The sequence below is a fragment of the Cydia amplana genome, chromosome 13 (assembly GCF_948474715.1).
Source record: "Cydia amplana chromosome 13, ilCydAmpl1.1, whole genome shotgun sequence".
Taxonomy (NCBI): domain Eukaryota; kingdom Metazoa; phylum Arthropoda; class Insecta; order Lepidoptera; family Tortricidae; genus Cydia; species Cydia amplana.
This window is the reverse complement of record NC_086081.1, coordinates 563,848-591,333: the sequence shown is the minus strand read 5'-3', so window position 1 is coordinate 591,333 and position 27,486 is coordinate 563,848. Positions and strand designations below refer to the sequence as shown.

The 27,486-nt window shown below is 38.8% G+C and overlaps 1 protein-coding gene across 1 annotated transcript; it reads right to left on the bottom strand.

The window, feature by feature from the left end:
• Window positions 1–10,484: 10,484 nt before the first annotated feature.
• On the bottom strand, window positions 10,485–21,618 carry LOC134653666 (uncharacterized). Its single transcript, XM_063509060.1, has 16 exons — window positions 21,472–21,618; window positions 21,053–21,213; window positions 18,942–19,315; window positions 18,482–18,705; window positions 18,039–18,141; window positions 17,833–17,960; window positions 17,359–17,646; window positions 15,609–15,770; window positions 14,986–15,114; window positions 14,241–14,728; window positions 13,707–13,890; window positions 12,621–12,816; window positions 11,599–12,362; window positions 11,090–11,282; window positions 10,803–10,916; window positions 10,485–10,555 (listed from the first exon to the last, which is right to left on the bottom strand). Exons 1-16 carry the CDS (start codon window positions 21,547–21,549, stop codon window positions 10,485–10,487), a joined length of 3,657 nt encoding a protein of 1,218 aa, XP_063365130.1. The 5' UTR covers window positions 21,550–21,618.
• Between the last annotated feature and the right edge of the window lie 5,868 nt (window positions 21,619–27,486).

Sequence of the window (27,486 nt, the reverse complement as noted above, 5' to 3'; positions counted from 1 at the left end):
ATACATCATCTGTGAAAATTTCAACTGTAGCTATCGCGGTTCATAAGTTACAGCCTGGTGACAGACAGACGGACATAAGGACAGACAGACAGACAGACGGACAGCGGAGTACTAAGCCTCCGCTGTCCGTCTGTCTGTCTGTCTGTCCGTATGTCCGTCTGTCTGTCACCAGGCTGTACTCATTAACCGCGATAGATAGGGTCCTGTTTTGACCCTTTGGGTACGGCGGACCTCCTAGCGTACGAACCCTAAAAATGTACCGGACGACACATGCTACGAAAAGTCCTGTGATTATTTCCATACATTATTTACGTTTTGATTGGCGTTTTGTATCAACGATTGTCATCTTGGTTAGGACACAGACGTAGACGGCAGGGTCGAAGGAGAGCGTACGCTCGTCTCGAGCGCCGTAGGGCCAGCGGGTACATGCACACAGAATAACTAATAGTACTACCGTACAGAAAATTCACCCCTTCACAAAAGTCAGGTTTAGGTATAAAATTACACCTATATCGCCGCCTGCAAGCAAAATTGAAACTTATAACCGCGCACGAACCGTGAATCTCCTTTGCGCGCCGCAGTTTTATGACCAAGCTGTGAGTGTCGGCACGGGGTTATCACTTGACAAGTTTTTATACCTATACCCACTGATTTATTGTTTTTAAGATAAATATGTAGGAATTACAAACGTTGATTATGTAAACATACATGTTTTATCCGAAAATAGCATGTCTGATTCTCGCGGAGTAAGTTTCGAAGCCATTGTGTATTTTCAATTTTGCGCGAGCGCCACGTGACACGACTATCGTGCACGCCGAGCGGCAGCCCACTGCTAGTGCTATACGCCTGTCTGATGGGCGCGCCGGCCAAATGTACCTAAACTGTGGAGTGACACCCCCCTGACATGCACATCGTCGGGGGGGATCAAGCGTTTCTGATCCCCCCCTTCATTGTGAGGGTGCCCTGGCGATAAGCCGATCCCAGTGCGCCCTCACGAACGGCAGAGAGGGTGAAACGCCGGAGTGGGTTTAATGGGTAGAGCCATTCTCCCCCCCCCCCCCTCTCGCCAAGAGAGGGATAAGGAGCGGCGAGTCTCACACACCGTGCGGTCAAATATTGCAAGCTAAGTTAGACCCAGTGAACTGAAGCTTCACATAGCTACCTACCTATATAGGTACATAATTTAAGTTGGGTGAAATGCAATATTATGGTACCGTCGAGCTGATCTGATGATGGACTCAGGAGGTGGCAGGAACTCTATGATAAAACAACGCAACCTCATTTTATTTCAGTTAATTTGTTAGAATTGTCTTCATGAGCTCTATTAGTTGCCTGTTGAAAGAAAAGTACGTTTAGCGATAAAAGCTTGTATCAAAAATGTCATTATAGGTATATAGACAAAAATTTAAGGTGTACAAATTTTCTGATATAATAGGTACGAGTTTTAGTTAGTTTATGAGTTATGACTTACCATTACCATGGCTGTTTTTTAGTTTGAATCTAGTTGTATTTCTAATAGGGTTGAATTTCATTTGTACGAAAATTTAACGAAGGTTGACATTCCATCGAAATGGAGTAAGCTGCAGAGATAAGTGACCGAGCCTGCAAACAATTTTTATATGCAGGGGGAGTTAGTTAACTTTACTGCCTGCTGGCTGAGGCTAGGGCCGTAAAGTGTTGGAGTTGAAAGTTAAGGGTTGAGAGTACATTATTTACGAGGCCGTAAAACGGGACGAACATAAACGGGATTTACCAATAACTATGCTGCTGGTAGCTGTTGTTACATTAGTTAGTATAAATTTAATTTTATTGCTATTTTTCAAGCGTTTTACAGGTACTTTTTTGCAAAAAAAAAAAAATTAAAGGCATAGCTTACACCATTATTTCTTATTAGATGGCTCCTCTACACGATCGGCCAACGCCGGCCACTTCAAGGGACGCATTTATGCGTTAGAGGGAGCAAGTGATATTGCTATCTCATTCTACTGCATGGCTGCGTCCCTTGGAGTGGCCGGCGTTGGCCCATCGTGTAGAGGAGCCAAGAATTGTCGCACACACGCCAACGTCACACGTTTTGTTTCAGCTCCTTCGCCATGTTCCCTTTTTTTTCCCATAAGAACAAGACCAAACCTAAACTGAAGCACGACAGGCGAAAGACCCACTCCTTCAGATTCTCTAAAGCCAAAGACCTCGCCTACAACCCCCCCTTGACCCCTGACAAACGGGAACAGAAGAAAAACCAAATAACAGAGAAGATTGAGGTCACTACCATGAAAGATATCGCACAGAAACTGAAAAATTCAGCGAAAATCATACACAACAGTCGACTATACTTCGCTAATCCTTATAGAATCAATAATGAAGGTAATTACGGGAATTAAGAAACAAGTAAGTAATGAGAAACTTATCTAATTACAGAAAAGATTGAAAAGAACTCAAAGACGATAGGATAGATTTATAGAGATGTACTTTGTAACTTATTTAAATATAAATGTTATTTATATCATTTGTTTCTTTATAAGTAGTCTTTACGGTATGGCCATGACTTTGCGCGACTGGCGACGACAGCAACCATGGGTGAGAACGAAAGGTCCGATCGTTGTGTCTCGCTCCTATGGTTTCCGCCGCCGCCGTCGCCGGTCGCGCAATGTCGTGGCCGAGCCGTTACGACGGCACTCTGAAAAATAAGAGTATTTTTAGAGCAGTTCGTGGAAATAGGCGCAAAATGTGTACGACTGTCATTTCTTCACCGGAACTTGTTTCTCGGTGCAAGTTAGAAGCGACGTGCGAATTGTTTTTTTTATGTACCTAGTCCAATATTGACTTTTAATTTTTATCCCCCGACGTCAAAAAGAGGGGTGTTATACGTTTGACGCCAATGTCTGTCTGTGTGTCTGCCTCGCTATGTTTGACAAACATCGATCCAGCATTTTGAAGAATATCAGCACTTTTCTAAAATAATGTACCTGGCACTGTTAGCTGAACAGGTTTTTTTTGCCATATCCGTAAATGGTTTAAAATATTATGATTTGTTTTTATTTTAATTTTTTAAATAACAGTTTTTCAAAGAATGAAGCAGATTTAGTGTACGTTTGTTTTAACAGTATCCCTTTGATATTTGTTGATAACACACCTTACTTTTTGCTCAAGGACCATTATACGTACTTATATATACATCAAAATATTCTTAATTTTTGCTTATATTTCCAATAAATATGTAAGTACCTACCTAGCTCGGGACCTCATATTATTGTCACTGTGACAAAGGTTCGTATGGTAGAGAGTAGCGATTATTTCCCGAAAATCGAATTTTACTGGAAGCAATATTTCCATTCGCAAAATTTTCCATTTTATTCTTTCAGTAGCTTCCTTTCCCGGAAGTATTTTTAACCAATTCGCATATATTTTCCTATTATAATTATATTTCAATAGCTTATTTTCCTGATACGTTTTGAAACCCTTCGAATAGTTTGGATAACTTATCTGATTTATCTGTTATGTAAATCAATATTGTTCAATAAAATATGTTGGTTCTGGCACTGTTTTGGTCGCAGTTCACCTAACAAACTCCTCCTCGCTTCGCTCGTCGTCGTACCTAACTAGGCTCTGTCTAATGCCACTCTTTACTGATTATAAACAAATGAAATATAGCCGGAAATTATGCGAATGGTTAGAAATCCTGTTAGGGAAATAATCTATTGAAAAATAAATATATAGGAAAATATGCGAATTGGTTAGAGATGCTATCGGGAAAGGAACCTATTGAGAAATTAAAAAGTGGTAAAATTTGCGAATGGCAGAAATCGCAAAAGGAAAAAACGATTTTTGGGAAATAGTAGCACCAGTCGTATGGTACTGAAATTAAATTCCTTGACCGTATACAGTACCTACACGTATACCGTAGTTGAGTGGCTTCAGGGTCGCACTTTTACTGTCATCGGCAGCTACTTTGTACAGTCAGCAGCAATAGTTGCTAAGCAGGCGAGGTGTTCCAAATGATCTTGATGCGACTTTATTGTAAAGGGAATAAAGAGCGCGTCAAGGTAACTTTGAACACCTTGCCCGCTTAGCAACTATTGCTGCTGATTGTACCAAGCAGGTGTATGAGCTAGAGATATAAGCGTTAAAATCAACAAAATAATATACCTTGAAAAACGCTGCCTCTTTTCACTTACGCCACACGTCCCAAGCCCAAAGCCCGACAAATTGACTGTAATCTCCGCTCCACGCGTCCAGCCGTCGTCTTTCAATAACGACATTATCGCGCGGAATGTGGCCCGCATCTGCAGTTACAAATGCCGGTCTTATGGCCCCACACGTCCTGAATGTTCCGAGATCTTTTTGGGACTTTAATACACTGCTTTAATAGAACATATATTTGGTTTAAAGGTATTGGGTGATCTGAGTGCTTCCGTGTGGTGTGAAGACGCCAGCAGGCCATAATCTAGAGAGGCTGAGGTTTTCTAAAGTATCTGAACATGCACTTTATTAACATCTCGATATGGAGTTGGCCCGCGATCAAAAGGTACGCTTACCATAAGGACGGCGCTCAGATAAGTTATTTGTATAAAGATACAAGCAAATTTCGTCTTTATGGTAAGCGACAGATAGTGCCGCCTTAGGGCCACTTGCACCATCACACTAACCCGGGGTTAACCCCTCGAACGCTGTTGTCTTAAATTTGCTACTGAATTAATAACCTTTCAACTGTTAATTACAGTCCAAATTGTCTGGGACGGATACGGGACAAGGCAGTTGAGGGGTTAAACGGTTAAACCGTTAACCCAGTGTCAAATTGTACTGGTAACCATAGTAACTCCAGGTTAAACCGGTAAACCCTGGGTTAGTGGAATGGTGCAAGTGGGCCTTGGAGGCTAAATAGCCCTATAGGATAGTGATTTTTACAAGCAGCCATCCCCTAAAGCCGGCGTATTGAGCTGTCGCGATAATTGTCCCAGCGGGTAATAAGCCTCGAAGACGCTTTATACCACGCGATTTTTTATCCTATGTTCTTTCTTGGACCTCAAACTATTACAAAACCAAATTACGTCGAAATCGATTCAGCGGTTAAGGAGTGAAGAGGTAACAAACACAAAGACAGACCAAGTTACCTTCAGATTTATAATATTAGTAAGAGGTGAAGCAAGCGTGTCCTGAAGGTCCCAAGGTGAGGGGCTGCTTGGAGGTGATTTGAAGAGGCGAATGCCCAACTGTGGGTGTATACTCCGTGAGGAAGAAGAGAAGAAGAATAAGAGTAGAGAGTAGGGATATAGTATACATAAATACTTATATACATGGTATACATCATCATCTTCCTCGCGTTATCCCAGCATTTTGCTACGGCTTATGGGAGCCTGGGTCGCTTGGCAACTAATCCCAAGAGTTTTTATGAAAGCGACAGCCATCTGATCTGACCTTCCAACCCAGAGGGTAAACTAGGCTTCGTTTTTATTAGTCCAGTTTCCTCACGATGTTTTCCTTCACCCAAAAGCGACCGGTAAATATCAAATGATATTTCGTACATAAGTTCCAAAAAACTCGTTGGTACGAGGTGGGGTTTGAACCCGCGAATGGATACCGAAGGTGGCCATAGAAAGTAGGTGATAACACAACCTTATTAAGATTAGGTTAGTGTGAATTGTCTCGCTGAGTAGCAAATGAATGTTAAAAGAAGTAGTAGGTAAGTAAGTAAGGCACAAGCTTTTTAACATCAAATCGTATCGTTCCCGTATCGTGCAAAGCGCCCAATCTTATTAACAGTCGTAGTGTCCGCGTGTCGCCATATTGCCTATTGCGACTAATTTGCCGACGAAATTAGCGACATTGTCGCCTTATGAACTGTCGTAAATGGTTGGGTTATTGTACTTGTTGTTGCAGCGAAGTTGGCGAGGTATTCAAAATGATCTTGACGTGACTTTATTGTTAAGAGAATAAGAGCGCGTCAAGGTAATTTTGAACACCTCGCCCGCTTAGCAACTTCTGCTGGTGCCTGTAAATTCTTATTTAATATTTTACATAACGATAAACCGTACCTATAGGCACTGAGCGGACACACCATATAGTACCTACAGTCGAAGAATTTAATTTCAGTGCCATTTCGTATCATATCACAGTGACAATCAATATTAAAGTCACTACGGACCTCATACTATTGTCACTGTGACAAGGTATTACTGAATCGCGATCAGAAAGGGATTAGAAATAACAGATTTCCATACACTTACGTCAAAATCAATATGGATTGACAGCTATCTCAATCCCTTTCTAATCGCGATTCAGTAATACGAAATGGTACTGAAATTAAATTCCTTGACCGTAAATCATTTTTATAGTACATTACATACCTACCTAGGGAGGTGAATTCGTGAATGCTCCAGATCGCTGGTGTTTGTGTCCCGAACCGAAGGTGACGGCCATAATATGCGATCTGGGTCTTTACGAATTACCGCCCGTGGTTTGTCTAAAGTTTTACATCTTGCCTTGGCTAGGGAGTGAGATTTTCTCCTCGCGTAGCGGGGAAAATCCCACTGACGGGCCTAGGGCGACGTAAAATATATTTGCACTTTATCTTTATATTCATTCATCGATACATATGTATTTGAGCTCTTTATAGACCAGTCAGTTGAAAATATTTCTCGTAAAAATAAAAACTAAAGGTTAATAAATGTATGGACCATTTTATACGGGGTAAGTAATCTAAAGAATGTGTTAAGTACAAAAATACTTCATAAAAGACTAACTCAAGAGGCTAAATTGTCCCAAAACATAAACAGGAAAACCGGCAGAGACACGTGAGAACCGACTTGTTTTTTTGGAATATCCTGAAAAGACGAGCAATTTCTTCTGTAACGCGGGATCTTATTTTCGAGGCGTTGGCACACTAATTCATTATATACAGACAGTAAATAATTCAACTTTCAATATATTATCCAGATATTATCATTCGTCAATACCTCAGATACAATAACCTTCCAAACATTACATCTTGAATTCTTGATTTATATTTGACATAGTTTTATATATTTGATTATAGTTTTATACAAATATCTCCAGAGGGCGCCAGAACGACCCTAAGTCGTGACCTACAAACGTATCAATGGACACTCTCATAGTATAGACTATTATAATATTAAAGACTAACGATCTGCCTATAATATCGCCAATATTTTTATATAATGATTGAAGGAAAGTCCGTGGAAATTCGTGGTCTCTGCCTACCCCTCCGGGAAATAGGCGTGACTGTATGTATGTATGTATGTATGATATGCAGAATTATTTTTTTATCAAAACTGTGGCTATTTGGCTGATGAGAATATTATTTTTAATAGCGGGAAAATTTAAGTCAAAAATTTACTAAGACTTTATATCTATAGATTCCCTGTTGTACAGTTTGTATTCTTCAACTGTCTTTGTCCTAGTTAGCTGAAAAGACATTAGGTATTTGTCACAAAAAGATAGATGACAAAGAATTATTAAGAGACACGTATCTAAAAAAGTTGAGTGATTACTACTTGTTCCTGTGTCATCAAATTGCTGTCATATTTGTATTGTTCTTTTATAGTTTTATTTAATTTCAATTCTGTCGAATTGACAATATTGACATTGGTAAAATGAGAGCAGTTTGTATTTAACCGGGTAAGGAACTCAAATAGAAACAAACTGGATGGAGTTCACGGGGGTACCATGAGAAGCGAAAGTGTAATAAACCCGACTGAACCCTACTGAACCCTGCTGCGGTGAAGTAAAAAGGAGGGTTAATATTACAGGGTGTTTCATAAGTATTGATCAGAAATATATGTTTTTTAGGGTTCCGTACCTCAAAAGGAAAAAACGGAACCCTAATAGGAACACTCGTGTGTCTGTCTGTCTGTCCGTCCGTCTGTCACAGCCTATTTTCTCCGAAACTACTGGACCAATTAAGTTGAAATTTGGCACACATATGTAAGTTTATGACCCAAAGATGGACGTGTAACGTAAACAAATGAATTTTAAATATAGAGACCATTTTTGGGGGGTAAATGAGAAAATTAAAACATCTCACTCATCTCATCATTTTCAAACTAGGTAAATATATCGTGTTACATATCAAATAAAAGAGCTCATTGTAAAAAATCACAAATATATATTTATTTATTACTTATCTCCGAAACTACTGGGTCTAAAATTTTGAAAAAATACACAAAATAGTTCTTTACCTATAGATGACAGGAAAACCTATCAGAAATGTGCAGTCAAGCGTGAGTCGGACTTAATCCGTACATTGACCCTTGAAACGCGAGTCCGACTCACACTTGGCCGGTTTTTTACTCTTTACGGTTAGTATAAATACTAAACTTGTACATTCATAATAACAATCAAAAATCTGTAAACATATTTTATTTTAATTAATTAATAAGTAGTAAGTTACGTACTTACTACTTATACGAGTTAAAATATTAATTAATACTACGTACTATTATTACGTACGTAAGTAGGTACGGTTGAAGATTTTAAATTATGACCCATTTCGTACCTTGTCATATTAACAATCAATATGAAAGTCGCTAGAGACCTCATACTCTTGTCACTGTGACGAGGTCCATACATTAAAATCTTCGACCGTACGTATTTTTGCCGACCCCTATTTTCAATGAACTACAGCGTCGATAAAAGGGTTTGTTCATTACCTACTACCTCCAAAGAACCTAACCAAGAGTAGGTACCCTCTATCCACTACCGAACTGTCTTGGCCGCCATAAGCCCACGCTTGGGCCAGTGGGCACACCATTCGGCGAAATAGATCGTCCTTAATCCGGGCGTGTTTACACGGGACTCATTACGGACCCTGATTTATCTGGTCGTTAAGGCGGAGACACACGGGCGGGACGGACGTACGATCAGGCCCCGTAGACAACATGCCAATCGCTAACGCTCCGTAGCGAACGAAACGCAACTGTCACTGTCACACTAATATGGAAGAGTGATAGAGAGACACAAAGCGATTCGATGGCGAAGCGATAGCGATTGTCACCTTGGCTAGGCCGCCAGGGGCCCGTTTCTCAAAAGCTTGTAACTTGTAATACAAGCGGATGTCACTTTTTGATAGCTTTTGTTAGAAAGGTATTTCCACTTGTATTACAAGTTACAAACTTTTGAAAAACGAGCCCCTGAGATTGAGGCTTTTTAGGACGATATACTAAGAATAGAATAATAAGAATAAGAATAAAGATCATTTATTTCAGCAAAGGATACAGATATATACCAGGGCACTAAGCAATGCCTGTATCGCGGGGAACCAAATTACAATTAATCTGATGATACATTTAGTAAGAAACTACTAGTAAGAAACTATATAATACTAGGTACATTATTTATTTATTTAAAATTTATTGCACAGATTTAAACAAAAAGAGTACAAATGGCGGACTTAACGCCTTGAGGCATTGGCTACCAGTCAACCATTAGGCTAAACAAAGACAATTTGGTCCAGGATTGTAAAGAGTGGATATGAAAATAGACACAAGTCGAGACTCGAGACTACTATAATACTAGACGTACACAAATATACATTTTAAATATACCTACATGTACATACAAATTCAATATACTTAAAGGATAATTAGACTATTAGTGCCTCTTAGAGCCACCTCGTCTATATCTCGTGAACTAACATGGTGCTGCCATTTTAAAAATTCCAAAAACGGAATCGTCAATAAGTACCTAGTTAAATATTTTACCCTTCGTGATAATACCTATTGATACGCAAGCAAGTGAAAGATTCCAAAATTGAACCACGAATGTAGTGAATGGATCGAAAAGTGAAATCATGAACGATACGAGGGCTACAAGGCACAGACATGTGGAAACAACTCAAACTTTGCATGAACTCACTTTGCCACTCTTGTGGATAAAAACTTTCTCATCGTTTTTGAAAAAAAATTATGAGCACACATATCGGCCATCCTACCTCACCTTGTCTCACCAATTTTGTCTCCCAGTCACCCACGAAACCCATCTTGTCGCATTACCATACTGATTAACCGACCTTCAAGAAACCCTATCACACATTCAACCACTTCCGTAAAATCAACTTTAAGTCTATTATACAAGATTGCTTTTCAAATGATTCAGTGAGACGAGATATGCTGTTGCGAGAAGAGTTTTATATTTATTGTCATTAGTATGTTAAGTGAATACGGTTTCCAAACTTTCCCAAGATTGGAGGAGATTTACGGTTATATTTTGGGAATTTATTATTTGTTTTGGGATACAATTACATTCATGAAGCATTTAGAAAGGTTCCGCGCATAAATTGTAATAATTAATAAGTATATGTCTATGTTTTTTTTAATGGAATATCTTGTAAAATTAAAACCTATACATAATCATATATTGAGAATTAGGTATCAACTAAGCAAACTAAATATAATATTAGTACTTATAAAATCAAACCAAAACTAAACATAAAAATAAAACTTATTGATTAAATTATCTTTACTTTCCGTTTACTGAAATTTGAAGTCACTATGTTTCGTTCCTGTGTGCATTTGTATAGCTTCTCTGGTGTATGGCCCATCTGAAAACATAAAATTTAGGTAATCACACTAAAAACTTTCATTGAAAACGCAGATACGCAATACGCATTAAAATTTTGATCTATAACCACTGGATGATTAAAATTTTTCAAGTGTATACTCATTTATTTGATGTGTCCAAACGGCTAGAATAAAATTAGTGTACGTTGCTAGAAGAAGTACGCGAGTTTAATTTCGCACTTCTTAAAATTTGGTGCATATAGGTACTTACTGTAGCTTTGTTCTTACCTATTGGGAACCACTCTTTAGAAGATATCCCGGCATCGCTCCTGGCAGCAACGATGGCTTCACGCAGCGCGAACGGGACCGCCACTGCCATGCAGATTGGGGGCTCACCGATCGCTGTAACAACAGTTTATGAGATTGAAAAGTACGAGGATAGGGATACTTATTACCAAAGAATATGGTTTGTAAAAGTTTGCCAATATTAGCATAAATGTCGTCAATTGTAAATAAGATTTCAGAATATATGTCATACACAAGTCGAAATTGTGAAACCCGTTCCGGGTCTTTACCTTTGGCTCCAAGAACTCGAAGGTCAGGTATCGATTTTTCCTTAAAATAGACTCGGAAATCCTGCGGAATGTCCCGCGCTTGCGGCACGTGGTAGTTCCAGGTGCGATCCGTTAGTACCTCGCCGGCGTTCTGGTCATATACCATTTCTTCTGTAGTCCAGTATCCGAGGCCCATGATGAAAGCACCTTCTACCTACAATAAGAGACCAATATTGAACAATCGAAAAAAAGTCTTTAATATCTCAAGTTTTTTTCAGAAATTTGAGCATTTAAAGACTGAATGAAAGTGCTTAGAGTGCCTATGGTCAAAGGCGCCTGGCCTTTCAATGGTTGGAAGAATTGAGACAGGTACCTTGACCGGGTGGCCTAGAGGTCATGAAGTTATGAGTTAGAGAGTGAGACGTGGAAGCTGCAGATTCTTGTTCGAATCCGGTCTCGGTCAGTGGAAGGCTTGGTCACTTTTTCTTTGGTGTATGACATCTAATTCAGTACCTACTTATTCTGCTTACCTGTCCGATGTCCACATTTGGGCTAATACTGATGCCAGCATCCTCTAGTATGTCTACCCTCAATAACTCCCACTCTCCAGTTAGAACATCAATTTCCACCTCAGCCAATGTCACACCCAACACGTCAGACTTCAACAAGTCCTTTAAAGAGACAAATCCGTGCGTCTGTAGATCTATTTGGGCCGTATACGCCGCTCTTGTCAATACCTCCCAACTAGGATTTAGCAGTGAAAGTCTCAAAGGCGCCAATCTTACTAATAACTTCTCACAACATCTCTGAACTCCCATACCGACAGCCATAGAAGTCGTACTATTCCCAGATATAAGACCATTAGGTGCCGAAATAGTATTATTCGATTTAATCTGAATCTTTTCCACCGGTATTCCAAGAAAATGAGCAGCGATTTGAACCGCCTTGGTGTTCAGACCCTGGCCCATCTCGATGCCACCATGGGTTATAGAGACAGTCCCATCGTCGTAATACACTGACATGTTTACGTCTAGGACCTGGTTGCCAATGCCCTGCCAACGTAATAGAGAGAACCGTAAACCCCGTTTCTTCCATCTGTTTTCACTATTGAATTTGTCGACGGCATCCCTTCTCTCCGTGTATTGGCCTTCCTTTTTAACTCTCTCCACCATAAATCTCAGTTCGATAGCGGCTAAGTCTAAATTTCGCAACCGGACTGTAAGAGGATCTATTGACAACTCGTACGATATACGTTCCATGATGAATTCCATATTAGCTATCGTTTCCAGAGTACCTGAAAATAAATAGAGTACTTACCTAGTATAGTCAAATAAGTTCCTATTTGTGAAACGTCAAAGCGATCGATTACTCTGAATGAAGTGACTGTGGCGTCTACTAAAACCTATCTCTTTTATCACACTTTCCCCAGTCATAAAAGGTTCACCTATTGGTATAAGTGGTTTTTCTTCTAAACTAACTTCTTGTATTTTTAGTAGTTGCATTTGCCCCATAGTTTCAATCGCCCTGGCTAACTTTATGTGGTTCTACAAACCTGGAGATCTGCACCAAGTATTACTAGCAGTGTCTGTAGTAACGTCGTATACTCTGTAAAGCCATCGCAATTTCTCATAGCAGTTCTGGTACACTTCCAACGTCCATATGTAAAGCGGCTCGTCTACAATGTATCCATTATCCATGTAAAGATTTTCTTTGCCATATCGCACTTTTCCTAATAGATCTACTCCAACCTAAAAACGAAATCATATTTCAGTTACTTATCACAATTTTTATTCTTTATATCATCGTCCTAAGTCGGATTTAATACAAAATTCCAGGCAAGTTGAAACTTGATATTTTTATAATTTATTTTCAGTGTTGATGGTCTGCTTCTGATGTCGGTCAACATAGATAAAGTTTTAGCTCATCTTTAACCTATTAGACAAGTAACAGAATGGCTAGGAGAATTGGTGTTGCCTCTTTATTTTCATGCCTACCTACGAAACACGCTATCAACAATTGGTGCAAACTCCAGGTCAAAAATAGTCTAATAATGACTAATGAATTTGATAAGTGCTAATAGCAGCATTATTAACTGATCGCAAGTGATTTTTTTATTTTATTTTATTGTTAGTTAATAGTGTGCCTACCATACCGTAGAGCCTCGCGTATACGGATCCTCACTGGTGATTCTTGTAAGCTGGACGGTCTAGCCGCGGGCGCACTGCATTTGATGGTCACGAAAACGAATAACTCATACGAACCTGGAGATCGGCACCAAGTATTACTAGCCGTGTCCGTAGTTACATTATATACTGTATAGAGCCACCGCAACTTCTCGTAGCAATTCTGGGAGGTTTCTATCGTTGCCAAGTACAATGGCTCATCGACCATATAACCATTGTCTGTGTAAAGGTCCTCTTTTCCGATACGAACTTTTCCCAAAAAATCTACTCCAACCTAAGGAAAGTTAAGGACACAGCATAACATATCAATGAAGGAGAAGATCACTACACTAGTTGTTTGAAAAGTGTGGAGTGTGGATAACCAACTTGTCCAACTTTATATGTAAAATTGTAACGGATATGACCACAAAGAAGGACTAAGGAATCAACATAGGCTTTTAGCTTCAACTTCGAACCTCATACTCCACAGTGCAAGGGAACCGCTTGCCAACAGCCTTGGACAGAGTAGTAAGCGGCAGCATAATCCGACAAGGTCGGTTGAGTTTGAACGCCACCAGCGCGCTCGCCACCGCTACCATTGAGCCGCGGGAGATCTTCAGCCCATAAGCTCCTCCTAGTCGACGTACATGGATGTCTATCCTAAGGAGAAAGATACAGAGGGAAGAAAGAGAGAGACAACTTGAGAGAAAAGCTTGTGGTCATCTATAATTCTCACACTATTACAGTTAGCAGCAAAAGTGATTCAACAAGGAAAGATGTCCGTCATTCTGTAAAAGTAGAAGTGAAACTACCTATACTTCTGCTGCTGACTGTACCTACTTATAGAGTATGAGAATTATGTTATAAGATGACAAATTTCTCCATCGAGAAACTCATTGGTGTGAGTTGATTTTGACATTGATTGAACTAAGATCCTATCTTCGAAAGTTTCACAAAACTATTCTAATATTCGCTATGTAACTGCAAAACATTTCAAAATTGATACTTACTTGTGTTCAGGTATATCAAGAGCCCGGGATATCACAATCTGCGTTCCATCCATATGCTGCGTTGTACAATGCAGCTCTAAACCTTCCTCCGTAGGCTTCGCTACGCTCACCAACGTCTCCATACAGAAGTGCGTCTGCTGATATATCGTCTGCTTCCCTTTTATAATATTAAACAACACTCCTTTCTCTTCACCACCACCATCCTTTTCTCCAGCCTTTCTTACTCTAGCGGGATACTTCATTGCTTCATTGATATCGATCACAGGTTTAGAAACACCTTTGTATTTAACGTGAACTAGTTTCGTAGCGTATTCGGCAATGGCTCTAGTTTCAGCTACGATGACTCCGACAGGTTGTCCGTTGTATCGGACAGCACCGGAGCAGAATACTTCTTCTCGTTTGAGGAAGAAAGCGTTGTCGCCGGGCGTAAAGGCGTTTGTTCCGGGAATGTCTTTGGCTGAGTAAAATGCGACGACGCCTGGATGCCGCTGAAATATTAGTTAATTTTACAATTATACTTTTACGAGTTTAATTTATGGAAACTGTACTTAAAATGGAATTATTATCAAGATCCTGGACGGTTTAAAAATCTTAAATGTATGAGAGGGATGAAGAAGAAAGTGATTTAGGCTAGATTTAGGTAATAATAATGCAAACACAGAACCAGAGGAAAAGAAAAAAAAATGAAATGATGAAATGAGAAAAAAGGCAAGCTACTAGAGATACGTTAATTTAAAAAACTCACGAGAGCCTCGCTAGGGTCAATAGTGTCGAGGTCGCCGATCGGCACGGTCGCGAGTACGAATGCGCCGAACACCTCGTGTGGCAAGCTCGGCAGATCTTCCGAGTACGGTGCCTCACCTGCACACTGGATCTGAACACAAACATCTGTGATAGTCTCAGCCTAAAAACGTTCGTCATCACCGTTTAGGATTAACACAAAAACATATGCTGCATTAATTGTCTTTTTTAGAACTACATCTTCAATTTCTTCGGGTACTTACCGAAAATTTGATAAGATAATCTTTCCTGATACGTATCAAGCCCTCGTGATCATCATTCTCGAGTTGTCCTGGCTTTTTTCCACGACTCATGAGAGTCTGGAATCGGCTTGGCAACTTCTAATCCCAAAAATTAACGTAGGCACTAGTTTTTACGAAAGCGACTGCCATCTGACGATCCAACACTTAGAGGGAACTTAGAGGAGGAGAGGCTTTATTGGGATTAGACCCGGTTTCCTCAAGATGTTTTCCTTTACCGAAAAGCGAGTGGTATATAATCGAATGGTAAAGCAATTGAAACTAAATAATTAATAAATCAAATGGACTCTCGTCAATTTATTAATGATTTCCGATTCTGAAATCTTACCAACGCTTCAACCTTCTCTATAGGCTTGTTGATCGGATAGAGTTTAGGGTTGGTGACGAAGTCTTGTTTCCCGCTGGAGACGGGACGAGTCTTGCTCAAAGTGATCGCTCCGGAGGCGTAGCGAGCATCCAGCTGCCAGGGTGGACACAGGGAGAGAAGACCCTAGGAACAAAAAGATTCATGAAAAAATATCCTACCTACACTATATGAAGTAGAAAGCTGACAATAGATGTCCGAGGATTAGGAATTAACCCTCGCTCGGTATTCGCATACTCGGAGCTTTCAAATGGACTGTATGTACCTATGTATCTATTGCCTTTAACACGTTCACTGCGATAGAAGGTCTAAAGACCCCCTGCTAGTACTCCCGGGCTGTGCGGGAGCAAATATTGTGGTTTCGCTCTGGTGCGGACCTCGTAGCTTATAGAATTGTATAGGTAGAAAAGAGTCCTATATATGGTTCGATTTCTATTATAACGTAGAATTTTTTGATACTTTAAAACACGCAGGAGGTCTTAAGGCCTCTCATCGCACTGAGAGTGAAAAGTGTGCGTCCAGTGCGGATAGGGGGTCTAAAGACCTCATATAGGTAGTACGGGCTTATCCGCCCCCTACCGCACCTGTCTGTGTCTATGATAGTCGAACTACGACCCAGTGATGTGCACGCGTCTATGAGCAATGTACGTAATATATAGCATTTGCTTGTGAGGTACGTACATTCTAAGTAGTAAGCGTCAATTGTGTTCAGTATTTAAGTTAAATACCCAAGAAGTGCTGTTGGTCAGTGAGTGATATTAAAAATAAGTACTTATCGAATGTGATGAATCATGGGTCGTATAAACAAGAGATGTCGGAGAATTCTACAATTAGCACAGAATCAGAATAAAGTGCAAGACGAAACCTCTGTGCCAAAATATCGCCGAGTTTACCAAAAAGTTACTGCAAAAGCGAACACAGTAAGTGAGCCGTCTTCTAGTAGAATAAAAATCCTTGAAGATATTACTATATTACTTCCAGACGGGAAGCCAATAAAAAAGTTAAGAAAATTAAATCTTACTGCCGTGATTGTACAAGCCACTGTGTCTTAAATGTTTCAACAGTCATATGTGATTCACTTACAGTACCTATATATATATATATAATAAAGTTTTTTGATTTATCGATAAAATGCATTTTTATTAGGAACATCACTAGAAGTTAATACAAATGTACCTCAAATTCAGTGCTGTAAGAGGTCTAAAAGCCTCCTAATTATTTTCTGTCATTATTCCATATTCTGACATCAGAATTTCGGGCGAAGCCAAAACAAGACAAAATAGTCCTTTAGAAACAGCATTATATAAGTATCATTCACTAATTTGTGAATTTCATGAGAATAAAAGCATTTTAATATTCTTGTTCCTTGAGTGGTCCTAAGGCCCCTAACCGCACCGGTGAAATGGTACAGTTAAGGCGTAAAGACCTCTTACAGCACTAGTTGAAAGTTAGCAATATTTTGAGCCGCAGTGAACGTGTTAATTAGTTGGTGGATTAAAACAAACAAACATAAAAGATTCGATCGGTGTTTGTTTAACTTACGGCTATCACTAGTTGATAATCCCATAACAATAGCAGCTAGGATTCAGCCCACAGAATAAATAAAAATTGTTATTTCTTGTCTAAACCCGCATAATTGTAGCTAAAAACCCGTACATGTAATAACCAATTCAGTGAATATTTCAAATATCAAATTAACTAAGTATTTATTTACTTTGTAAAACAAATTGATAGCCAAATTCTTCCTATATCTAGCCGACTGTTCCGGCGGGTTCTCCTCCGCCACCAACTCTTCCTCCAACACCTTGACAGCGCCCTGTAGCGTCTCATTAGTGAACAGCTTCTTCCCGACCAGGAACTTCTCCGTTTCTTTAGCGTGCACGAAGCGCGGGTTGATGTTTCCGTAGACTATTCTAGCCTCTTTGACAGTGCTGGATTCGTCTAGGTTGTATAAGAAGCCGGCGTTGACCATCGCGTGCGCATTTTGGGCACGCGGCATGATCTGAAAAGTAGGTAGAGGAAAAAATCATACGAAGTATGTAAGTACCGAATTTTGCTCGACATGTCTGGCGACATCGCGCGCCTTATAACACTCTGGCTTTATTGTAGCTATGTTTGTTTCAGGTTACGTATTTTGATACTATGACAAAAGATTTCAAGTAAAATTTAAAATAAACCAGCTATACACCTTAAACGTCACGAGTTTGTAATTCTTCCCAAGAGGAGGAAGAAGGACGTTTAGTATAACTTTTCCCTTCATGTCCACTTTGAGAAATTCCTGAGGAGTCACTTTTGTTAGTCGCCCATCAGCTTGTTCTGAAATTAAATGTAAAAAAATTGCATGTATTTAAAAACAAGTTACCGTCCACTTTATTTTTATTAAACGGAACTTACGAATAGTTAAGTACGCTCCAACAGTCTCCAGTAAAAGGAAAACATCTGACGGGAAGTCGTTATGCTTATGTTTGACCATCAGATTACCAGCTATCGATCCCAACTGTAAAAATATATTCAGATTAAATTTCAGACTAAGCCAAGATTCCTATAAATATTTCAATTCACTTGGAAGTTTTTGTGACTATGATTGTTTTTTGTTCTATATATTAATACATCGGTGGCAAAAAAACATACGGTCCACCTGATGGTAAGCGATCGTTGTTTCCTATGGATGCCTGCCACTTCAGGAATGTAAACCCTTTAAAAACCTGTGCACCCCTTCTTTGAAGAAACCCTCGAGGAAAAAATTCACGCCAATTTCGCTTATTCGTTGTATTAACTTACTTATTTATACATGTATTTGAGCAAAAGGGATTGTAAAATATTTATATTTGCCTTACATTTCTAACAGGAATATGAGCCACCAAATCCAAATGCTCCCTCAATTTCTCCAAATACCAGAAGTTGTCTTCCGAAGACGACACGGTTTGAAACGCCTTCATCGTCTCAGACAGCGTGGTCCCGGCTCTGAGGACCAGGTTCTGGTCGAAGCTGTAGCCTTTCAGGTCTTCGATGCTGGAGATGTCGATTAGGACTTTAGGGTATTTGTCTATTGGATAGGCTCCTAGAAAATAAATAGTTGAATATGTAAACCTAAATACTCTTAATCCAACGTTACAAACGATCATCCGTAATTATCTAATAAATACATATATTATATCAAATGAGATCATGTCCTTCGTTACAATATCATAAATAATGGTATCAATTGCCAAAATTGCTAATAGTTGTTATGTTTTCCGAAATAAATTTTCTCAGTACAACCATTAATTTTAGTTATCAAGTGACTAGTTTACATACCTTTAGCTGTATTTCCAGCTACAAGCATATAACTTCCATCTCCTTTCTTCTTCAGCACATCAAATATATCGCTAACTCGATGCACCTTAGTAAAATACCTGCCATCTATTAGTTTTATCACTATATTCTCCTCTGCTTTAACATTATGTTCCTCTACCAAGCACCAGTCACTTTCACTGCCTTTTCGACAGTGTTTCCCAGTTTTCATGCAAATCTTGAGGTCCTCTATGTCGATTATGTCTGATTTTGGAGCGTCGGAGGCGAATTTTTTGAAAGCATCCAGGATGGGCCGGTAGCCGGTGCAGCGGCAGACGTTGCTGCCGAATGACTTCTCTATCTCCAGCATGGTAAGGTTCTCATTGCTATGTAAAAGGCTGTAGGCACAAAGATCAAGTTAAAAGAAGTTTTAAAAAATTACCTATAGTAGGTAGGTAGCAGTTAGAAGCCCGTTTAGCAATTTCTGCTGCTGATTATATTTATGTAAGTATATCGCCAGCATCCTTGGTACAATGCCTCAAGGGCCTATTTTAGATTTAAGCTAGTTTTTAATTTATTTTAGTATTTCCACTGTCCATATCTTAAGTAAGTATATCTTTTTAAATGTCTGTAATATTTTTTTTCCTGTTCTAAATTAGTAGTTTATGCAACAGTGATATAATAAGGGTTCTTAAAATTCAAGGGTCGAAGTTACAAAACGAGACGTAGTCGAGTTTTGTAAAAAAAGACCCGAGAATTTTAAGAACCAATTATGAGCTGTTGCATACATTACTTTTTCTATGACAGCTGCAGCAAAAAAAAAAAAAAGACCCTTGAATTTTAAGAACCAATTATGAGCTGTTGCATACATTACTTTTTCTATGACAGCTGCAGCAAAAAAAAAAAAAAAAAAAAAAAAAAAAAAAAAAAAAAAAAAGTTATTATTAAAAAAAAGCGTTATTATTAAAAAAAAGAGTTATTATTTAAAAAAAATTGAGTTATTATTTAAAAAAAAAGAGTTATTATTGTAAATGAAAACATACCTCTTTCAATCAAGATGATCGGAACTTGTATCTTTAAAAAAAATAAAGCAGTTGTATTATACTCATAAGATGACTGCTAGCAGTCATCTTATGAGCCTATAGACAAAGCATTCAAATGACATTGCTTTAGATATCACTGTCAGTCATTTAATTGACACATTTAAGTGCTGGAGTAGAAAAACTAACTAGTTACATTCTTCTAATAAATCATAAAATTATTTATTCAGTTTAAGTATTTGTTTACATTGAACAGGTTTGAAAAAGATAAAATTAAATAAGTGAAACGATTTAGTAACGAAAGCATGCGTATTACGTGTTGTACAAATAAGTATTTTACTAACCAAAAATATCTATTCACTTACTGCCCATTTACTAGCTAAATTACTTACTGTATATTCTGTATAAACCGTATAAACCCACACTTTTTCCTAATCAGATATAATCAGAGAAATATGAGAAATATTATTATAATCAGAGAGATATCGGTTAACCATCAACATAAAAAGTGGGTCTGTTTATTATCAGCCAATAACAATTAAGGATAACAAGAGAAACCTTATTAGATTAGTGTCACCTTGTAGCCTGACCTCTGACCGCGTGACACATCTAAGTCAGGGACCCTAAAGTATTGAAGAAGCCTCCTTGTGGCTATTTATAAAATTCCGAAAACGAGCCCTTTTGTTCCAATTATAACGTTTATACATGCAAAGTAAAATATACAGGGTCATAAGTCAAATTATTGTAATTTTTAATTACCTACTTTTTGTACAAGACGTGTAAGTAAGACAAATATTCCAAAATGTTTTTTTAATCTTTACTTTTACTCGGCGAGTCGGCAAGTGTAACAAAACTCACACGCGAGTTCTCGCACCGTCAACCGCGGCGTATTATACATAATATCTGGGTGATAAAAACTCGAAAATGCGCGTTTTCCCAGAGATAAGACCTAGCTAGACCGATTTTTCGCCCCCGAAAACCCCCATATAGCAAATTTCATCGAATATATATATAAATAAACAAGAATTGCTCGTTTAAAGGTATTAGATAGATAGATACATATATTATAATTAGTCTTATTGTGATATTACATACCCATACATGGCCATGACCCATCCAGGCGAGCAGTACCCGCACTGGGTCCCGTTGAGCTTGGCGAGGGTCTTCTGTATGGGGTGGTAGCCCTTCAGACGGCTACCGACGCCCTCTATCGTGGTAATATCCCAGTCTTGGCACGATGTCACCGCCACCAGGCACTGAGTGAAACGAAAACCGAAATGTACTTTTCGAAGAAATATACACTGTCAAAGTAAATAGGTATATGGTAGAAGCAGCTGCAGTCGTTTAAGAAGGTGATTCAATCCTCACAGCCCTCAACAAGTTTAGTTAACACAAAGGCGCCCTTGACTCTTAATATGACATACCGAATTAAATAACGGGACATCATCAGACGACAAAATAATGTGAGGTTCTCAAGGAGGTACCTCCTAAGTCCTGAAGGAGGAGGTACTCACGGAGTTGACAGCATGAGGCGGCTCGCCAGGCCTCGCAGCAGCGACGACGCATGCGCCGCAGCCGCCCTCGCGGCACATGTACTTGGTGCCACGTAGCTCGCAGCGCACACGCAGGTACTCCAGCAGGGACAAATCTGAACTTATCTCGCATCCCACTGGAAACAGATACATATATAAATATATATTAATGGACATTTTTACACAAATTGACTAAGCTCCACGGTAAGCCCAAGAAGGCTTGTGTTGTGGGTACTCAGACAACGATAGATATAATATACCTACAAATACTTAAATACATAGAAAACAACCATGACTCAGGAACAAATATCTGTGCTCATCACACAAATAAATGCCCTTACTGGAATCAAGACCGCGGCTTCACAGGCAGGGTCACTAAGTACCCACTAGGCCAGACCGGTCGTCAGATAAAGGGATTTAAGGTACCTTTGATGAAAACCATTAGGTACTGAGTGCACGCAACAGCCGTGATATCATTTTATGGTGTTCAGCAGCAAAGAGGAAATACAGTTACTATAAAAATATCCAGTCGGGTTATTGTGCAAGAACTCTCGTATTTGTATAAGCACGTCGCTCAGACCTTCTGTATCTAGAGAATAAGTAGGTATTATACGGTCTTTTCCACATTAACCTTAATTTTATAATTAATGAAGAGTTCCCTTGATGTTTCCTGGATTCCATCAGCAGATCCTGACATATTGACAATCTGATCAAATAAAATTTTATTAAGTCCGCGATATTAAAATTTCCTTTTTTTTTTTCAGTATACTTATAATAAATTTTGTGTCAGAATAACGGTTTTGAACAAAATATGTAGACCAGAGGCCCGTTTCTCAAAAGCTTGTAACTTGTAATACAACAAGTCCCTTTCTAACAAAAGCTGTATTACAAGTTACAAGCTTTTGAGAAACGGGCCCCGGGTATTTAATGGCATATTTCAAAAATTTATAAGTAGGTATATAAGCGTCGGATAACAAGAACAAACTTACTTCAAAATTCTTGATTTCTAAATATAAAGCTACAATGTCATCAAAGTAACAATGTCTAAAGTTAGAATGAAAACGGCAAACTTGATTTCGGCAGCATAAAAATAGCTCTAAAAAGCCGGTTTCGTTATTTGCAACTAAAACGGGAAAATACACTTCATACAGTAAATATCTATACGTTCAAAATATACGTAATATAAGGCATTTATATAGTACATACTTACTTAGATTGTCAAGAAAGTGATAATGCACTAAAAATACATAAACAAATACCTACAACTAATGGGCCAATCTTAAACAAATTGACCTACTGAATTTCACAGTCGCATAATATAGAATAACTGTACTATAAGGAGGCTGTTAATTTGAAGTATAATTATGTCATCACTAAGTATTATAAAACAAAGTCCTCCGTCGCGTCTGTCTGTTTGTGTGTTTGTATGTTCGCGATAAACTCAAAAACTACGAAACGGATTTTCATGCGGTTTTCACCTATCGATAGAGTGATCCTTGAGGATAGTTTGTGTATAATTTGTTAACCCGTACAAAGCCGGGGCAGGTCGTTAGTATATACTAAAGAAATAAAAAAATATTTAATTTAATAAATTGACTTGTAAGTTGCATAGGAAATTGTTAAAATAAATACAACGTTATAGGACAATTACACACTAGTCATTGCGAGGTAGAAGCGAGCGCGCAATTAGGAAGCCAGGAAAGTACACGTTTCCTCGCGATGTTTTCCTTCACCGAAAAGCTAGCAGAAAAAATATTCCTTACATAAAAAACAATGTATTCACTTGTTCTTTAGTTGCATACGAGTTTTACCTGATTGTGGCTTCCCATTGACAAGAAAGCTGACTCGTTCAAGCGGCTCCATCATTTGCAAGACACAAGTATCACCATGCAAACGTGATGCAAACCCAACCGATACTGGATCTCAACAATTCCCGATCTTTACACCTCACCTGGTTTTTATTTCTTATTTTTGGATTTGATTAATTTTTGGGCCATTAATCGGTCGATCACCAGTGACTTGCCAGTGACCCTTTATGACGATCAACAGTTATTATTAGACTTTGTTGGGAAGGAATAAGTTCTAAAATCAATTGCGTGTTCATTTGTATTCAGAAAAGTTTTATAAAAAGAGTCCTAATATATTTTAAAAGCTTTGACTGGTTTAGGGCCACTTGCACCATTCACTAACTCGGGGTTAACCGATTAAACCTGGAGTTACCATGGTTACCAGTACCATTTCACACTGGGTTCATGGTTTAACCGGTTAACCCTGGATTAGTGGTGCAAGTGGCGCTTAGTGTTACGTACTCATCAAACTAACTTTGAGAAACCGGCCATGGGCATGTCGGGCCGTGTGCACTTGTGCAGTATAGGGTTTCTGTCCGCCTATTTTGACAGGCAACTGTCAAAATAGGCGGATGATATTAAAAGAGTCATTTGTAAAGATACTATTGACATTTTACATAATATATCACTATATCAGTAAGCATGTTCGTGTCACTCTACGTGTTACTCTAGTGAAAATAAACTCCTGAAAAGAAAATGTAGGCAATGTTGCTGGCTGGAGAAATATTACTGGCGCCATAAAATATCCAACAAAGTTAGGAAATGTAATATTGTGATCACTATTTTCAATCGTGGCTTTATGACGAATGGCTTTTTGCCTTTTATGACTATTGTCAAAACTAACAAAATGGTGGACCGACATTTTAGAAGGTTGTATTTAACTTGCACTGTTGTAACTACATAAACTATGAAAGTTGTCAGCAAAACACGAAAACGATTTTTGGATTGTTGGTGTGAAAGGCCGATGACAATACGGTATTATAAATAGTCGCGATCAGGGGCCCGTTTCTCAAAGGCTTGTAACTTGTAATACAAGTGGAAGTTCCTTTCTAACAGCAAAAGCTGTCGAAAAGTGACATCCGCTTGTATTACAAGTTACAGGCTTTTGAGAAACGGGCCTCTGGTCATGGAGACCGCTTATGTCTATAGAAACTCTATAACGCAGTCATGCTATTTCCACTTTTACAAATTAATAAATATATGGTCTAAAGGGTCAAAGTGTAGTAAGGTCTAGATCTGAAAAAAGAATAATAAGTTCGATTATGTCGAGATCGACAACCACGGAACTTTTGCTAAACCTAAAAATCCACTTTTTTGATCAGCCGTAGGTGCCTGTCGGTGGCTAGAAGGTTGCATGTCCTTTCCCTGTATCTGTATCTGCTCATCAAAAAAACACACACTAGTAAAAAAAAACAATGGCCACATGTGGTCGCTGTGAGATCACCACCTAGTTAAGGGTTAACATTGGTTTATGTTTGAAAACAAATACGTTTTTAATAATCAAGGCTGTCATTAATTTTACATTATGGATGTACATAACTAGCTATTTATACATGCTTTATAAAAAAAAATAGTGTATATTTTGCTGGATAACTATCTGTTATGTTTGTTTTCTGTTTTGATTGTTTCCTAAGTGAATTACAGACGAGTAAAAAATATAGGTAAAAAGGTAAAATAAAAAATATGGGTAGGTTTGACATTGCTGAGCAATAAAGAATATTTACAGTACATACTGCCAGTAGGTATCTACTGTAAAACGTTGTACGGTAAACCTGCGAATAGGTAATTCGCAACACGTGTCGATTTAAAACACGACCGAATGACGTGCCGATTTAAAACACGACCGAAGGGAGTTTATCGGCACTCGTTTCGAATTTCCACTTTTACGCACTTGTATCGTAAATAATTATTGTATTGTATTGCATTGTATCTTTAATATTGATATCCCAAGAAAAAGTTGCATATATCCTTGATTTAACTTGCACTGATATTTTTGTTATCTACTTACGGCGTTTTATTCATAAACGTCTATCAACTGATGATCCTCGTTTGTCCCTCTCTATGGCATTAAAGACAGATAGGGACAAACGAAGATTATCAACTGATTAAGGTAAGAGCCGTTTATGAATAACGCCATTACTTACTTATTTAAATCTATCAAACCACATCCAAGGCGGATGCATAATATTTTATATACGATATTAACAATATCCACTACCGACATGAACTGAACCTTAATAACAAAGTTATAAAGGTAATTAGCGAGATTATTGAACGGCGTGCGTGTATTTTTTACCAAAATTATTCGTCTGACCGTACCGCAAAAGTAAAAAACAAAGTTGCTGAAATTAAACCAGTTTCTTAACAGTAAGTATGAAGGTGCACATTACAATTTGGCAAGTTAACGGTACCTACCTATGTATGAAAACACACGGGCGGGTGAAAAGAGCGTTTGAAAACCACCCGCTTTTAAGTACATGCACCATATTATTTTGTGGTCGACTTCGTCTCGTTTTATAACTTAAGCTCTTGAATTATTAGACCTGATTATGTACCGATGCACACAATTTTTTTTTCTAAATCAGCAGCAAACACCAAAAAAAAAGTTAATTCTTATACCCTTCAAGAGTGAATCAATTGGGTTGGTCCGCTTTGACCGCCGCGTTCTGACCGCGACCTATAACTGTATATCTTCCGTAAACGAGGGTAGTTTCTTGTACCCCTGCCGCCACCGGCGCCCGCGCCGTGTCATCAGGCGCGGAGGGTCGCGGCTGCCGTCTGCAGCAGGGATGTTGCGAACATCCGCATCCGCATCCGCAACCGCGGAACTTCCGCATTATTTTCAACATCCGCATCTGCATCCGCATCCGCATAAAATCGATGCGGAGCTTATGCGGATGCGGATGTCAAACAAGTCGGTACAGGAACGTCTTAGCGGCGGCGTAAGTGCTAGGTAATTTCGTCATTACCTATAACGAAATCGTCTAGACCCAGAAAAATCGGCCAAGTTACTGTTTATTAAATATAAGGCACCTATATTCTTGCTCAAATACTAAACGTTTCGTTTTTTTTTAACAAAAAATACTAAAAATGTAATATTTGACGTTTTCAAAGTACCTAATCTTGACATCCGCATCCGCATCCGCATCCGCGGATGTGAGCCTTTAAATATCCGCATCCGCATCCGCATCCGCGGATGTCAAAAAATCTGCATCCGCAACATCCCTGGTCTGCAGTCTGCGCCGGGCCGTCACCGTCAACGCAAGTCCTCGGTACGGAGTGAAACATGTCGAGCCGAGCGTTTTCGTAGTATAAGACGTGAGTGACCCGTTTTTAGGGTTCCGTACCCAAAGGGTAAAAATGGGACCCTATTACTAAGACTCCGCTGTCCGTCCGTCCGTCCGTCCGTCCGTTTGTCACCAGGCCTTAATTTTCAAATGTCATTTCAACATGCAGGGTCTAATACAAGTTTGAAATACTTGGATTCCATTATCTCTGTCCCTTTCACGTCGTTAGCAAAAAAAGAGACAAAAAAAGTTTTTAGTCTATTACCCCAAAAAACTATTTGTGCATACACGCAGTATCTTTTTGGCACATTTACGATACTTCGTATAATCACGACTTAAAAAATATTGTATGAAATACATTGTTGCCAACCTAATTTTAATTGTCATCTCTGACAGATGAGTGAACCATAGACATGTTTTTTTATTTCATTCTATCTTTTCCCGCCCGTACCGAGGATTCTTTGCTACTTCTTGAATAAAAATATTTGTTAAATTTACAATTTTATTTGTAAGTAAGTGCTTGGTCGTATTGTATGCAACGTTGTTTAACTGAGTCAAAAAATACTCGTGGCGTCTTTATTAACAATTTTCGGCTTCGCCTCATATTGTTACTCACGCCACTCGCCTTTTTTGACCTCTCTTAAACCACGGTTGCTTATAATACTATAATATGTCTGTGTCTCACGGAAGTTTTGTTATTAAAACTGTATATCTTGTTCGTTCTTCGTGTGTTCGACACACAGATGTGAGGATGGCACAATAATCACATTTGATTAAACGATTGAAGAGCAGTTTGAAATTATTGATGGTCAGTTTTAAGAAATTTTCAATTAAACGTCATTCCCATTTTTATCGACCGTGAA